Source organism: Apium graveolens, chromosome 9, assembly GCF_009905375.1.
Source record: "Apium graveolens cultivar Ventura chromosome 9, ASM990537v1, whole genome shotgun sequence".
Taxonomy (NCBI): Eukaryota; Viridiplantae; Streptophyta; class Magnoliopsida; order Apiales; family Apiaceae; genus Apium; species Apium graveolens.
In genome coordinates this window covers 247,873,811-247,889,563 of record NC_133655.1, presented here as the reverse complement: position 1 = coordinate 247,889,563, position 15,753 = coordinate 247,873,811, and the positions used below count along the sequence as shown (strand labels likewise).

The following is a 15,753-nucleotide window of genomic DNA, read 5'->3' as shown; positions in this document are numbered from 1 at the left end:
ATGCTCCTTTTTCTTCCTTCAACGGATAACTTTCATCATCCGTTGATTCCACATCCGTTGACAATCCATCAATTAATTCTAACTCCTTTTTGTTCTTCTTCCAGGCATCCTCACAGAATGATTCAATTTCCTGAACCTTGGCAATTTGAACACTAACATCCCTAGATGTTTTCCAGGCCTTGATTACCTCTTGCTCACTTTCTAACTGTTTAGAAAGAATTTCTACTTTCTTAACAGCTTCTTCTAGTTCACTCTCAACAGTCAAGCATTTAAGTTTAATCTTTTCAAGCTCAATTACCTGATTCTCTAACACAGCATTCCTATCACTTAAAAACACATTATTCTCTTTGATCCTAGTGTTTTCTTTAGCTAGTGACTTAAGGGAAACACGCAAATGATATAATTCATTGGACATATCATTTATGGCTTCATTGCATTCATGTTTAGAAAGCTGAGAGAGATCAGTAGTAATTACCTGGTTGCTTGATGAACTAGTTTTATTTTCATCAGAATTAGCCATCAGGGCTAGGTTGACATATTCCACATCATCATCTTCATTGACCCCATCTGCTGCCCAATCATCTTGAGTGAGAAAAGCTCTTTCCTTTTGTTTGAGCAAATCAAAATACTTCTTTTTGTAATCAACTTGCTCAAATTTCTTTTTATCAGAGGTTGGCTTCCTACACTCACTTGCAAAGTGTCCACTCATGCCACAATTATAACATTTGAACTTGGATTTGTCCACCATGTTTTTGTTTGGCTTAGTGAATTTTGTATTTTTCCTGAACTTCATCTTTGCAAACCTCCTGGACAGAAAAGCCAGATGTTCATCAATATCATCAGAGTCATCCTGACTGGAATTATCTTCATCCTCAGCTACTTGCTCTTTACCCTTGCTTGATTCTGATTTGCTTGTGCCAATTTTGAGACTTGGCATTGTCTTTTCTTCATTCCTGGCTTCAACCTTCTCACTGTCAGCTACAAGTGCAACTGATCCTCCTTTTCTCTTTCCCTTTTCCAACAGCTCATCTTGCTCCATCTCAAGTTCATAAGTCTTCAAAATTCCATATAATCTTTCAAGTGTGAAGTCCTTATAATCTTGAGAATTTCTTAGAGAAACAGTCATGGGCTTCCATTCCTTAGGTAGAGACCTTAGAAATTTTAAATTGGAGTCCTTGACTTGGTACACTCTCCCATACAGCTTCAATCCATTCAACAGGTTCTGAAATCTATTGAAGGTATCATTCAATGATTCTCCTTCTTCAAAGTGAAAATATTCATACTGTTGAATGAGAAGCTGCATTTTGTTTTCTCTAACTTGCTCGGTGCCTTCACAGATAAGCTGCACAGTATCCCAAATTTCCTTAACAGTTTGGCTGTTGATGACATTGTCAAACATATCTTGATCCAAGCCATTAAACAGAATGTTCATGGCTTTCTTGTCCTTGTGGACCTCTTCAATATCTTCAACAGTCCATTCTGCCTTTGGCTTGGGAATAGACTGTCCAACAGCAACTGTTGCAGTAGCAGTTGTGGCCACCTTGTGTGGGATGTGAGGACCATTTTCAATGCAGTTGATGTAGCTTTCATCTTAAGAGAGAAGATGTAAGTGCATCTTCACCTTCCAGTGATGGTAGTTATCTCTTTCCAGGATTGGAATTTTTACTCCAATATCCTTCTTACTCATGATGTTAGCAGAATAGATCTTTAAACTCTTTGTATGTTAAGAGCTAGCTCTGATACCAATTGTTATTCCCAGTGGACTAACAATGAGATTTACAGAAGGGGGTTGAATGTAAATCTCAAAACTTTTTCAAGTTTTGAGTAGTTTCTAAGGCTAAGTGTTTAAGTGAACAAATGTGTGTGAATTGCTTGAAGCTGATACAGACAGATATATATTCAAACACAAATGTAAAGAACACAAAGAACTTAAAAACTTTTCTGGTGGATTTGTTGTTCCACCAGAGAAGTGTTATTTCAGAAAATCTGTGATTCAAAGAATTAAATCACAGCTGCTTCCTAGTACAAACTAGATGATTTTCTCTCTGGATATTTCTAAACAGCTCAGGAAAATTCTTATCTAATTACTAGCTGCTACTTGGTTTATATATCACCAAGTTTACAAGTGAAGACAAAACTGTAAAATACAATTGAAAAGATTATTCACATGTTTCTTCTTCATTTCTCTATCCAATGCAATCTAGGATAATCTGTGAATCTTTGAATACTTCCTTGTTTGCATCAGAATGGAAATGCTGCATTTTCTTGATTCCTCCTAGAGGCTTCCACATTCCAGTTTGTCTTTGTCAACCCATGTGCCTCTGTCAGCTTGTGAATTGTCACTATCAACTGCTAATGAACTAAGCATCCGTTGAAGCTTTCATCCGTTGATGCCTTATCCGTTGAGGCTTTATCCGTTGAAGCTTTATCCGTTGATGCATTATCAGTTGAAGTCTTTATCCGTTGAAGCACTTATCCGTTGATGGATATTATCCGTTGAAGCATTAGAGACATCCGTTGAAGCTTTGTTTCTTATCCGTTGAAGGTCTTCAATATCCGTTGATACTTCTTCACTTATACAAAATTACAAGGCATGAAATATTTACAATTAGCCGTCCTATTTGTATATCCATTAGTAGTCAACATGACTGATAATTTCCTACAACATCTAAGAATTACAACTTGAAACCAGAGAATGAAATGTGCTACAATACTAAACTTATTGCTAAGTAAAGCTATTCCTTCAACGGGTAGCCAAGATGGTCTTATCCGTTGAGGCTACAAACACTAGATTTCTACTTAAGTGTTTTGTTTAACTTATCATCAAACTAATACACATATTCCTAACAAGGTTTTAGGATGCAACTCATGAAGGGTGGGCGCGCCTTCAGTGTAGGATGCGTCCAACGTTGGGTGGACTGTGTGATTTGGATTGTCTGAAGATTAGGGTTGCTATGCAAAGGAATGTGGAGGAGATCTCAATGCGACAAGTATTGGATCTATCGAATCTTGGCCCTGCATTTTATGATATTAATTAAAAGAGTATGAATTGAACATTAACCTTAATCGCTACGGCGCAAGCGATTCAAATCCACATCTTCTACTGTATTCCCTGATTCTCCTTGGACGAAGTGTGGGCTTCGATTTCCCAAGGTGTACATCTTCCAAAGCTCCGAAATTCCAAAACCCTAGCTGGCTCCTTGAGAAAAACAGCTGCCTCTCTCAAACCCTAGGATGTGATTTCATTTTTTTATGTGTAAACCCTAGCTTTAGGAGAATGAGAATATTTATAGGCTACAGTAGGGATCATGGACCATTAGGTCAGGCCTTCCAATGACATTCCGGGCCAAGCCCAATGTCATTAAATATTAATTCAATCCACTAAAAATTAATATTTGCACTACCTTTCCTAATTCCGTAAATTAATTATTTAATTCGGCTCCCATATTAATTGCTTATAAATTCCCCATGTTTAAGATATCGTATGTCCATTAATTAAATTAATTTCCGACAATTAATTTAATCAATATCTTTTTCCTTGATCATCCACTCAACCTATGCAAGAACAAATCTGCCTGCAGGACTAAAGCATAATTATCTTTATGAGTTTTCAAGAGGACATCATCACCCCGAATATATTTTTCGGACACGGTTTTCTTTTATAGTTAATATCCCACTCTGTATATAATGTCATTGCTCAATACATAAATTCGTAATTTAAAATAAGCAATAATAATATCATAGAATTAAGGCATGTGCATTAAATACAAGTGTCAATTACTACATCCGGATTAAGAACCTAAGCAATAATAATATCGTAGAATCTTAGTTCTTCTTTATTGTTAGAATAAAAGAAACAATTATTCTACTATTTTAATCCCATTCAATATACACAAAATATACAAGTATTATTCAATAGTCAAGATAAACTATTTCTAAATAATACTTCAGCCGTTCTAGTGGTTCGTCTAATACCACTTAGACTGTGAACCTTTATTATATTATATAAGAAGTTTGACAATCTAATTTTCTGCTATCCCATTTGATAATAGATTGTCTACAATATATAATATACAGATAATTTGAAAACATGCATTTAAGATTCTCAAATAATTATTATTAAAGTATATACTTCAAACGAATATTTCAGTATAGACCCTAACATCAAGGACAAGTCCAGTGCGCAGGACGCGCCTTGCCTGAGTAAAGTGATTGACTACATATTGGGGCTGTAATACATTGAGTAAACTGGTCTTTTCTTAAGTGATGCGAATTTCTCATCAAAGAATGATTGTTCGTGGAAGATGGTCATGATGTTTGTCTGGCAATTATGGAATTTGAGAAAAAATGTGGGTGTTTGGAAAGAAAAAAATGGATCCAATCTTGATACAGAACATTAAATCTACTAGGTAAGTTCGAAGCAGTGAATGTACAATATACTTCACATCCATCTTAGGTTTTCCAAGTCCAACAAAAATGGCATCCTCCAAATGCGGGATTGGTAAAACTTAACATGGAAGCAGCAACCTCTAGTATTTATACTGGAAGGGCGTGGTGATTTGCGATAGTGTTGGTGATATGCTCATATCCGCTGGAATGAGGAAAAGGATGGTGCCTTTGGTCCTTCAGGCTGAAGTCAGCCTTACATTTTGGTTATGTTTTCTTTTAATGCAGGTCTCCGCTCTATAGAAGATGAATCCGACTTCTTAACCTTAGTGAAATAGCTCAGGTGAAGTCTCAATTAAGGAAAACTATTCAGATTTTTAGTAAATGGCATTCTAGTGCTACCAAGTCATATTGATCAATGATTCATTGTACATTCCATTTTTTTAATTGAAAATGTAATATGGTGGGACATTCCATTGCTAAAATTTCTCTATTCTTAGATAATATGAAAGGTTGGATGGAGGAGTGCCCTATTGATGAAACTTGCTCGATGTTTAACAATATTTGTTGTTTAAGGTCAAAATTGTATCAAGATCACTTTAATACGATTAAAACAATTTTATGAAAATATGATAAAAATGCTATAGAATAAACTAATAAAAAATAGCTATTATAAAATTTATTAATTTAAACTCATTTAAAGTAAATAAAAGAATTTTATGAAAAAATGATAAAAAAAAGTGTGGAGAAGCGAGGAATCGAACCTCGAACCTTGTTTCAAGCAAGAAACTATTGGCATTCAAAGAAATAGATATTCACTATTTAACGTCCTTTTGCTCTATCAATTGAGCTACTTCCCCGATGAAATGTACATAATTTTATTAAAATTGACTCTATAATAAAGATTAGTTGAACATTATATTATAATAAAAATTCAGAATAAACAAGTGATTTAATCAAATAATTGAGGGCCAACACCTTTTCCTAAATGGTTAACATTTTTGTTGAGCACAGGGCAGTTGTCATGCCTTGGAATCTTTTTCTATAGTTCATCTTATGTAGTCTTTTTCTGTAGTTCATCTTATGTAGTTGAGATATCGACGTTTCATAAAACATCACAAGGGGGTTATTTGGTTGGAGGTTAATGTGCTTGGTAAATGGGAATGGGAATTTTACTCTATAAATATGTTGTTTGGATTATATTTTAGAAGTCCATGAATGGGAACCCGTTTCCCTATTAACCGAGACCCAAACCTTATCGATATCACGGGATTTCAAATTCATATCCGACTATCTTATTCTATTTTCTACTTCGGTATTTCTTTCTTCTCTTCTCTATCGATTTCTCTAATTTTCGATATTTCCTTCTATGGATAACGTTGACATACAGGTAAGTTGGTTGCTAACGAGAGTGATGACATGACATGTAAAGTGATGGATGAGTTAACTCAAATGGAAGGATTGTCAAGCGATCAAGTGTTGGAGGCTGCTGAAATTCTTATGACCGAGCCCCATAAATTGAAAGTTTTTTATCATGCCAATGCAGAGTTGAGAAAAGAATATATTTTTTGCCTTATATTGTCCAAGAAGAAAAAGTAATTTTTGTTATTTGTACGTCCTACAGACGCAATAGGTAGATTTTATTGTTATTGTGCCCAGTACCAGTACTTCAAAGATGGTATCAAGTTTCTAGTTTTAATGCAGTTGCTTCGTGTTGTATGTATATGGTTTAGATTTTTACTATATTTATAGCTAAACTGCTATTATTATTTTTTACATCCCGAGAACATTGTTGAATTATGCTAATGAAGAAGACTTTTAGTAAATGACATTCTAGTGAAACAACTCAGGTGAAGTCTCAATTTAGGAAAATTACTCAAACTTTTAGTAAATGGCATTCTAGTGCTACCAAGCCATATTGATCAATAATTCATTGTACATTCCATTTTTGTAATTGAAAATGTAATATGGTGGCACATTCCATTGCTAAAATTTTTGTATGCTTAGGTAATGTGAAAGGTTGGATGGAGGAGTGCCCTATTGTTGTTACTCATCTTGTCCTTGGAAGAATTTGCTTGAATAATTTTAGCTAATGAATTTCATGTCAAGAAAAAAAAAAGAGTACAATATGTAATGTAACTCAAATTTTCAAAAATTAAATTATATAAATAGATAAAAAAATTTAAAAATTAAATTATATAAATAGATAAAAGCAAACCTAATAAATTATTTTATTATAAACTAAAGAAGGGAAAATAGGAAAATTATGAAGAATTTGCTTGAATAATTTTAGCTAATGATTTTCATGTCAAGAAAAAAAAAGAGTACAATATGTAATGTAACTCAAATTTTCAAAAATTAAATTATATAAATAGATAAAAAAATTTAAAAATTAAATTATATAAATAGATAAAAGCAAACCTTAAGTTGTTTCAGCACGAAACAATTGACCACAAGAGAATGAGATTTCATTTCATCAATAGATGCTCTACCAATTGAGCTACTTCCCCGATGACATTTTACATAGTTTTAATTGAATTAAATAAATGAGAAACATGGATTGTACGGAACAATCAAATAAAAGTGAACTTTATAACTTACTTTATTATAGACCAAATAAGGAAAAATGTGGAGAAGCCAGAATTCAAATCTCAAACTTTGTTTCAACAAAAACCGAATGACGAAAAGAAATTGAGAGAATAAGCATTTATTTTGTCAATAGATACTTTACCAATACAGTTACTTCCCCAATGACAATATATTCGTCAAAAATTCATGAGTATGCAACTCCGGATTAGAATTGTTGAGCACGGGGTGGTTGTCCATCGTGCCTTTGTATCTTCTGACCTAAGTAAAATACTGACGTCGCATGAAATTTATAGGTATACAAGCATGAAATTTATAGGTATACAAAATCAAGATTTCCAATGTAAGACTCTCAACATGAATCAACTCTCGGTAGAAAAGAATATTCTTCTATCTAAATACAGTATACAATATGCAGGATGATAAAAAAAATCCTACAGTTTGAGGCAGTGTCTAAAGTAGAAGGAAAAATTAAAAAAAACCGCAACATCCGGCCCCATATTTAATCAAGAAAGATTGAGGAAAGATTAAGAGCTGTAGAAGCTGAATATTTTTTCTTGAACTGCCGCTGTAATGCTACTTGTGATATTGTTTTGGCTGCAATTTTCTGGTACTGCGCTGCAATACTCTGCTCCTGCTGGATTGTTTAGCTATTGCTGCAATTTTAGAGTTTTTCAAGTTCTATTTAGCTCTGCTGCCAAACATGGATTTTATTTGATTTTGCTCAAATACTTAGCCTAATTTTCTGGTACAGGTCGGACTATAATTTTGTTTTATCGTTAGAAGTAGTTCAGCAGCTTACAGGCAAAAGCTATTGTTTTGCTTCTTTCATATCTTCTTTTCATTTAGTTAGTCTACCTGGCTTAATGTTCAAGATGGCATCGTATTTCACTTTACAGTAGCTTATTCCTGTCATTCTTTGCTTTGCGACGACAACGGAAACTTGTTAGTTGCAAAAGCTGTTTTTTTTTCGTTATTGCAGCTGCAAAATTAATTTTGCACCGCTTCAAGACAAAAAAATTGTTACTTGATTGAGATACTGACGTCACATATAACATCACGCAAAAATCATGGGAATGCAAAAGCCAAGATTGCAAATATAAGATTCTTGACATAAAATGAACTTCGCCAAAAGAATAATCTTTCATTCGAATATAAGATACAGGAAAATATAAAATTCTGAGAGCTTGTAAGGGCAAACGACTGCACAATAGTAGCCCTACTACAACTCTTAAATTCATATTGCAGGTGTTGAGGATAATCACTTCCATATCTAAACGTTGGGGTGAAAAATACAACTAAAGTTTTTAAAGATAAGAAACATATCCAGTCGTTTATTTCATAACCTCCAAAAAAACATATAAATTTCATCCCTACATACTCTCCATTGCTTACATTCTACAGAAACATGGTCGGAGAAAAGCTTCATGCAGCTGATGTCAACTGATGCACCTATTCCCTGAGATAGGAGAAGAATCAAAATTATTAGAATCAAAGATATATAAATTGGGAAGAGAGGAACCCTGAGCTTTATTAAACTATCAAAAACAAAAACACACAAGAAATTTAACTTGTGGTTACAAGGCATTTTTAGAAGCAAGGTTATCACGGCGCCAAGTCGACCCTCGACGCCCGAGTACCTTCGTGAAGACTAGTCGATAAGTCGCCCGACTAGTTGTAAAAAGTCAACAAAATGTTCATTATACATATAATTACTTGATTTAATATATAAAATAATTGAACATGTTAGTTTTATATTTTAAATTAAAAGTAATAGAATAGTAAGTTCAAAATATGCACGGTACACCACAATTATTGTTATGAAGACCCCAAGTCGGGTTACGAGACTCTTGGGCAACCTCAAGTCAACTGGTCCACAACAAGTCGGGCTTCGAGACTCTCGGCGCCTGTCGCTGACTAGTCGTCGACTAGTCGTCGACTAGTCGTCTTTGTGATAACAATGTTTAGAAGTGTGTTGTTTTTTTAATACCAAGAATATAAGTATCTTTTAATGCGATTCTAGCAATTAATGTTCTATACTTCTACGGTTCTTAGTTTATTAGCGGTTTAAAACTCAATATCACACCAAACAAACTACAATATGACCGACAAGATGTAGTAAAATATGAAACCCAAGCAAAACTAGGTTCCAGATCAGCTAAATAGACATTATTATAGAGAAGTTTGTAAGCAACAAAGGTTTACTATTTAAAATCGCGCTAATGGATCCACTAATCTGGTAACATAGAAAAACATTATTATACCGGATTATTAATATAACTAATTATCTATCCACTGGTAATTCCGATGGAGGATCACTATCAAGTCATGGTGTCAGCATTAGCCATTATGAATTTTTAATGGACTCCCGTGGCAAGGATCATCATCATCAAGATATCCATCTTTTACAATGAAGTTATTTACTAGTTAAACCTTTTGCCTGCATCAGGATTCTGGGATTAGAAAGGTGGTGCCTCTTGTATCATGCTATCATTTACCAATATTTAATCCAACAAGTAACAAAAAGAAGTCTCCCTTTTCCGAAGTTGTATATACTATGGAATTCAATTATTTTCCTCCTGTACCCCGAAGGCCCATATGGTCCATACAATCGTAGTTTTTTAGTTAAAATTGGTAGCATATATTAGGTCAAACTTCAAAAAGGTAGCATTGTTGCAAAGCAAGACATATTACTTCAATACAATATGTCGTTGCTTCCTTGCATATTCGATCAAAGTGGATATATTCAGAACGACAGTATATGCATTAACTTTTGATGTAGGACAATGGGTCAATAAGCCTAAAGAGAGTATTTGGCAACAATATAATAGGCTTTGGAGGCCCAATTAGTTATATAGTATTTATTATCTTTTAATATAGGATATTAGCTAATTGGGATTTGAGTTTAGGAAAGTATTTATTATATATAAGACTTTTTTATTGTAATTCATCAGATTATTATGATTGTATTTTGATATTGAGTTGTTCTCTTGCGAGAGTTTTCTGTGAAACCCCCCTAAACCCTAATTATTCCCTGCCTCCCCTATCAAAGTGGGTATCAGAGCCAATTTATCCCTCTTCCGTCGCCTAATCAAACCCATAAACCTGAAACCAACCTTCATCCATCTGCAAACCCTAGCCACACCAGAAAATACGTATATCCAACCCATATATATACGTGTCTCTTTTAAAATTTTAATCAAACACCGTCCAGCATACACAGAGCAGTAAACCAACACCATCCATCCTATTGTGAAGCAAGCAGACGAGAAGAAAGCCAGAGAAAATCTGTCAAAGGATCGTATATACATACATATACATACACGTATATTAGCGTGTATTATATCCAATACTAGAACCGTTTCTGCCCTTCTAGAATATTACAAAATTGTCCGCAATCTTCGAGAGGACTCCAGAACAACCCCTACTCCAGAACAGCCCCTGGACTTTTTCAGAATTTCATAACAGTTCTGAACTTTCTAAAAACTGCTAGTCAGCCCTTAAGTTTACGGTTACACAATGGTTAACCCCGGAGAAGTAAACAACCGTCTTGATGCACATATCGAGGAAAACAATACGAGATTACAGAATCTCGAGGAAACAGTTGCAGGTCTGAGTTTGCAAGTGCGAGATGTACAAGCGACGCTCAAACTAATCAGTGACCGCCTTGGTGTACATCCTCAACCTAAACTTAATGTTCCTGAACAGAAAATTAATACAGTGAAACTTGAAGTTGCTGAGTTTCGTGGGGATCAAGAACCAGATGTATTCCTAGATTGGCTACATAGTGTTGATAATTTTTTTCAATGGTACAATCTTGCCGAGGATAAGAAGGTTGTTTTCATTGCTGCGAAATTGAGAGGAATTGCTCGTATTTGGTGGGAGCAACATCAAAGATCTGGGTATCATCATGTGGCAAGATGGGAAGACATGAGAGCTGCTTTGGTTCGTCAGTTTAAGCCTGCAGATTATAAACAACGTGCTTCACTTCAGTTCACTGAGCTTGTGCAAGGAAGTAAGACCGTAGCAGATTACACTCGACAATTCTATAGTTTGGCAGCACAATCTGAATTTCCTTGGGATGAAGATGTTCTAATTTCTTTGTATCGTCGAGGCTTAAATCATGATATTTCAGGTAAAGTAGCTGGTAGCAGATGCTTTCTTTTGAAGGATGCTATTCAGATTGCACACTCTGTTGAGGATGATTTGAAGAGAAGGAGCATCGGGAGGAGTTCATTCTCTAGCCCGTCGACGAATGAATATGTTATTCCAGATTCCATTCAAGGCCAACAAACAGTTAATAGCGAAGTTAACCGCGCTCCAGTCTCATCACAAGGTAGTAACACTAGTAGATGCTTTAATTGTCAAGGAATTGGGCATAAAACTTTCGAGTGCCTTTCTCCTAAAATGAACACTTCGAAAAGAGTCAATGTGATGGAAAAAGAAAATTATGATGATTTATATGTTGAGATGACTAAAGAAGATTTAGAGGCCGAAGATCATTTAGAGAAGGCAGCAAATCTTGGAGTTATTCAAGAGGGTGCGAGTAATCTCTGCCTACGACGCCAACAAATCTTTCAAACTAGAGTTACATGTGCTCGTAAGTTGTGTTCTCTTATCACTGATACTGGAAGTTGTACTAATGTTATATCTAAGGAGGCAATTTGTAGGTTGGGTTTAAAGGTGGAATTGCATCCTGAACCTTACGATATAACATGGATCGATGATACAAAGTTGCGCGTTCGGGAAAGGTGTTTGGTGACATTTTTAATTGGGAGATTTAATGATACAGTGATGTGTGACGTTCTTCCGTTGAAGCTTTGTGATGTCATTTTAGGACGTCCATGGCTTGTTGATCGAGATGCTCATCATATCGCACGTGCTAACACTTATACAGTTGTTAAGGGTGGTCGTCGATATACTCTTACGAGTGATCGTTCTCATGTACCACTTATGCAAGGTTCTTTGGTGCTCTATCGTTCTTCTTGTGATTTTATTAACTCCACGGAGTCGAGTTCTTTTCAGCGGAGGAGAGGTGATGTAGGACAATGGGTCAATAAGCCCAGAGAGAGTATTTGGCAACAATATAATAGGCTTTGGAGGCCCAATTAGTTATATAGTACTGTATTTATTATCTTTTAATATAGGATATTAGCTAATTAGGATTCGAGTGTGTTTAGGAAAGTAGTTTATTATATATAGGACTTTTTTATTGTAATTCATCAGATAATTATGATTGAATTTTGATATTGAGTTGTTCTCTTGCGAGAGTTTTCTGTGAAACCCCCCTAAACCCAAATTATTCCCTGCCTCCCCTATCAACTTTGGTATAAAATATTAAATGCTTATAATAAGAAAAGGAAAAAGTTCCCAGGCACTGGTGGACCGTAATCATAAGATAGCACTAGACCCTGACTTTCCAACGTCAGATTCATATCTTCCGTACTACAGGCTACTCTGATTTTGTTTCAAGCCTACCTAGATAGCTTTCCATAAACGTATTGTTGAGGCGAGTTGATTAAAGACATGTGTACATGAACTATTGGTTATTGTTATAGAGCTATAGCAGTATTGTATCGTTTTACTTCCGAAATTTCCAAAATTCCGAATGTTGAGCACATTATATTATTTAAGACTCAACAATACACTAACATAGGCCTATTGCATATCCATTAGTAATTAGTAACTGCTACAGCCTACTCAAATTGAAATTAAGGTACAGTTATCTCACCAAGGAATGATGGATCCAAACAAGAAATGCTGCATGATAGGAACCTTCTCCAAAACCTCCACCTTATACATCTTAAGCAATCCACCGTTAACCTTCTTCCAGTTTGGCACGCCACTAATATCATCCAACAAAGGAGAATGCTCTGCAAACAAACCTTTCTTCACCTTCTTCACAAAAGCAATGCACGAAAGATACAAATACTCTTTGGAAAAATTCTCAATAATATCATCATTATGAATCGACTTTGGCTTCATATACTTGTGATCAATCAACTGAGACGACCCAAAAATAAACGGCAGAAAATGATAATCGTCAAGTCCCCAAACACCATGAGACCCGGCAGGCTCAAGATTATAAACCAACTGCAACTTCCTCATTAAATCCAAGTACTTAACAAACACTCTCGAAACCACAGCATGATAATCCTCATTCCTAATAACACCTAACCTAGCCAAACAATACAAAAACGCAGAAAAATTGGTCTCGTGACCCGTCCCATAATCTACCCTATTCCAATTCCCAAAACTATCACTAAAATAAGGCACTAACTCCACAACAGCCCCTTTCAAATCATCCCCAACTAACTCCCCCACAAACTCCTCAGCCTTTTCAGTCATTCTCTCATGCCAATCTCGATACGCTAAGTTCCCGTACCTCGCTGCCTGAGGCAACGGAGGAATCTCATCAACAAACCTCTCTAGGGTTTCAAGAATTGACAAAAGACTCAAACTTTTCGCAGATTCATGACATGGGTCAGACAATTTATGCCCCTTTATCGCTTCCGAAAGCGAAACAACGAACCCCAAGAAGTTTTTACAAGTGGGCGACGCCTGAAACCGCTGAACATCAGACTGGCAATTAATTTTCTTGATGGGTATTTGAAAATTATAAGGAGATTCAAGAACTGGGGTTTCTTGGGATTGAGGAACTGGGGTTAATATGATTGCCTGTTGGGTATTTTGGGGATTTGGGGGGAGATTAATTGCGGGTGCTCTGATGGGTACATACACTGGTGGTGGTGAGTTAATGTCGGAGATCTTTGGGGGCAGTGGAAATGATGTTGGGCCGCCGCAGTTTATGCAGGCGGAGGTATGGTGGTGATTGGGTTGGGTTGGGGGTGGTTGGGTCGCCGGATCCATCGGAGATTATCTGTGAGTTTGAGAAATGAGAAAGCAAGTGCTTTTTTAACTTTTAAGTCTATTTCTTTTTCAACCATTTTTTTCCCTATTTTATATTTCAATTTTATTTGAACAGATCATAGGAGATTAATCCCAAATGTTGATTTACATATTTTAATAATACAAGAGTTCTTACAAACTGAATGCGAGAGTGCTAAAGATGCAACTTACAAATACTCTTTTATTCTTACTTGTATTGAATGTGTCAATGAATTGATCCAATTCTATTTTTTTAACTCTTGCTATTCTTGGTTTATATATCACCAAGTTATATTTGTGATAAAACAGAATATACGTCTTTTATCTAGATCTAATCACGTGGTTCTCCATTTCTCTGTACCATGCAGTTCAGATACATATAGCATCTTTGAAAGTATCTGTTTTGCATGAAAAGGGAAATACTTCTTTATCTTCATAATCCTGATTACAGACGGCCACATTCCGTTCGTGTACAATTAACCCATGTGACTGTCAAGTCGTTTTCAGCTGCTATTCAGATCTGATTGTTCTTTTAGACTTCTGCATTATCCATTGAGTCAGTTATGAATCATCCGTTGAAAGTGCCTTGAGTTATCCGTTGAGGGCTTTGTAAATTATTCGTTGATAGTGTTTCCTTAACACTTGATACTCTTTCACTTATGCAGAATTATAATGCTTCATTTATTTATAATTAACAAACCTATTCTGCATATCTTGCTAGTAGTCAACATGACTTGGAATTTCTAAAAACTTCTAAACTTCTAAGATACTGTAGTGTACAGGAATGTGCTACAGACTTATCTCTTCTATATATAATAGGAGAAGAAGGGGATAATATTCATGAGATTAAAAAGTCTCATTGAAGACTAAATTACCCCTATTTTTTAATATTTATATAAAAGATAGGGTTTGTGGAAATCAAACTCGAGATATTTTATCACCTATATAACCTCACACCACTACATCATATTGTCACATGTGCTTTTTATGATACACGTAATATATAAGTGTGCTAAATAAATATTTTATTTAACTTTAAAGATAATTACTTGAATTTCGCAAAAAAGAAAATAGTTACTTGAACATTTGTAATGTTAATTTTAAAGAATTGAATTCTAGATATAAAGTTAGCCATAGTACATTAATTGATTATTATCTTATTTATTAATCATTTTCTAGTTTAAAAATATATCTCATATATTTTTAACATGTTTTTTATTATAAAAAGTAATTAAAATGTACAATGTATAATTTTTTTAAATATATATTAAAAATAGAATCGCGCATATATAAATAATTTATATTGATATTACATATTTAGATAAGTTCGAATTATAATGAGTCAATGCATTTTAGTTTATTTCGAATTTGAAATCAGTACTTGGCCTATTGTTCAAAAAATACTCGAAATTTGACTACATGACCCGGCCGAAAAACATCGTCACATTCTACGTTTAGTAAATTTAAATTACAAGTTCGGAGAGAATATCTTACCAATAATGTGAACTTTTTTAATATCTTATGTTACTATAAATAAATGTGTCTGAGGTCTTTATAATATCAAGTCAATTTATTATTTGTATTAAAATTACTAACTTCATTGGTAGCGCATTATTATTTTCGGAATTTGTCCAGATTTTAAAAATAGTTTAAATTTGATATGAGATCATACGAGATTTGTTAAAATTACGATGATATATTATATCGATTTATTTTTTATTTTTCACTTTAAAAAACTAGCTTTTAAAAAAGAATTCTTTTAAATAAGCAATATTCATTGAGGAAGATTATATTGTGCAAATATTTTGAATTATTCAAATAAAAGTTATATTTATACTATATTGTAGCATATGATTCAATGTGTTAGATATATTTGATAATGTCATGTCTAAT

The 15,753-nt window shown here is 34.5% G+C and overlaps 1 protein-coding gene across 1 annotated transcript; it reads right to left on the bottom strand.

Moving 5' to 3' along the window:
* Positions 1–8,096: 8,096 nt before the first annotated feature.
* Positions 8,097–13,907, bottom strand: LOC141683855 (uncharacterized). Its single transcript, XM_074488645.1, has 2 exons — positions 12,704–13,907; positions 8,097–8,431 (listed from the first exon to the last, which is right to left on the bottom strand). Exons 1-2 carry the CDS (start codon positions 13,840–13,842, stop codon positions 8,425–8,427), a joined length of 1,146 nt encoding a protein of 381 aa, XP_074344746.1. The 5' UTR covers positions 13,843–13,907; the 3' UTR covers positions 8,097–8,424.
* Between the last annotated feature and the right edge of the window lie 1,846 nt (positions 13,908–15,753).

Excerpts from the sequence above, each read along its gene's own strand:
- LOC141683855 (XM_074488645.1), bottom strand. The coding sequence starts at position 13,842 with ATGGATCCGGCGACCCAACCACCCCCAACCCAACCCAATCACCACCAT.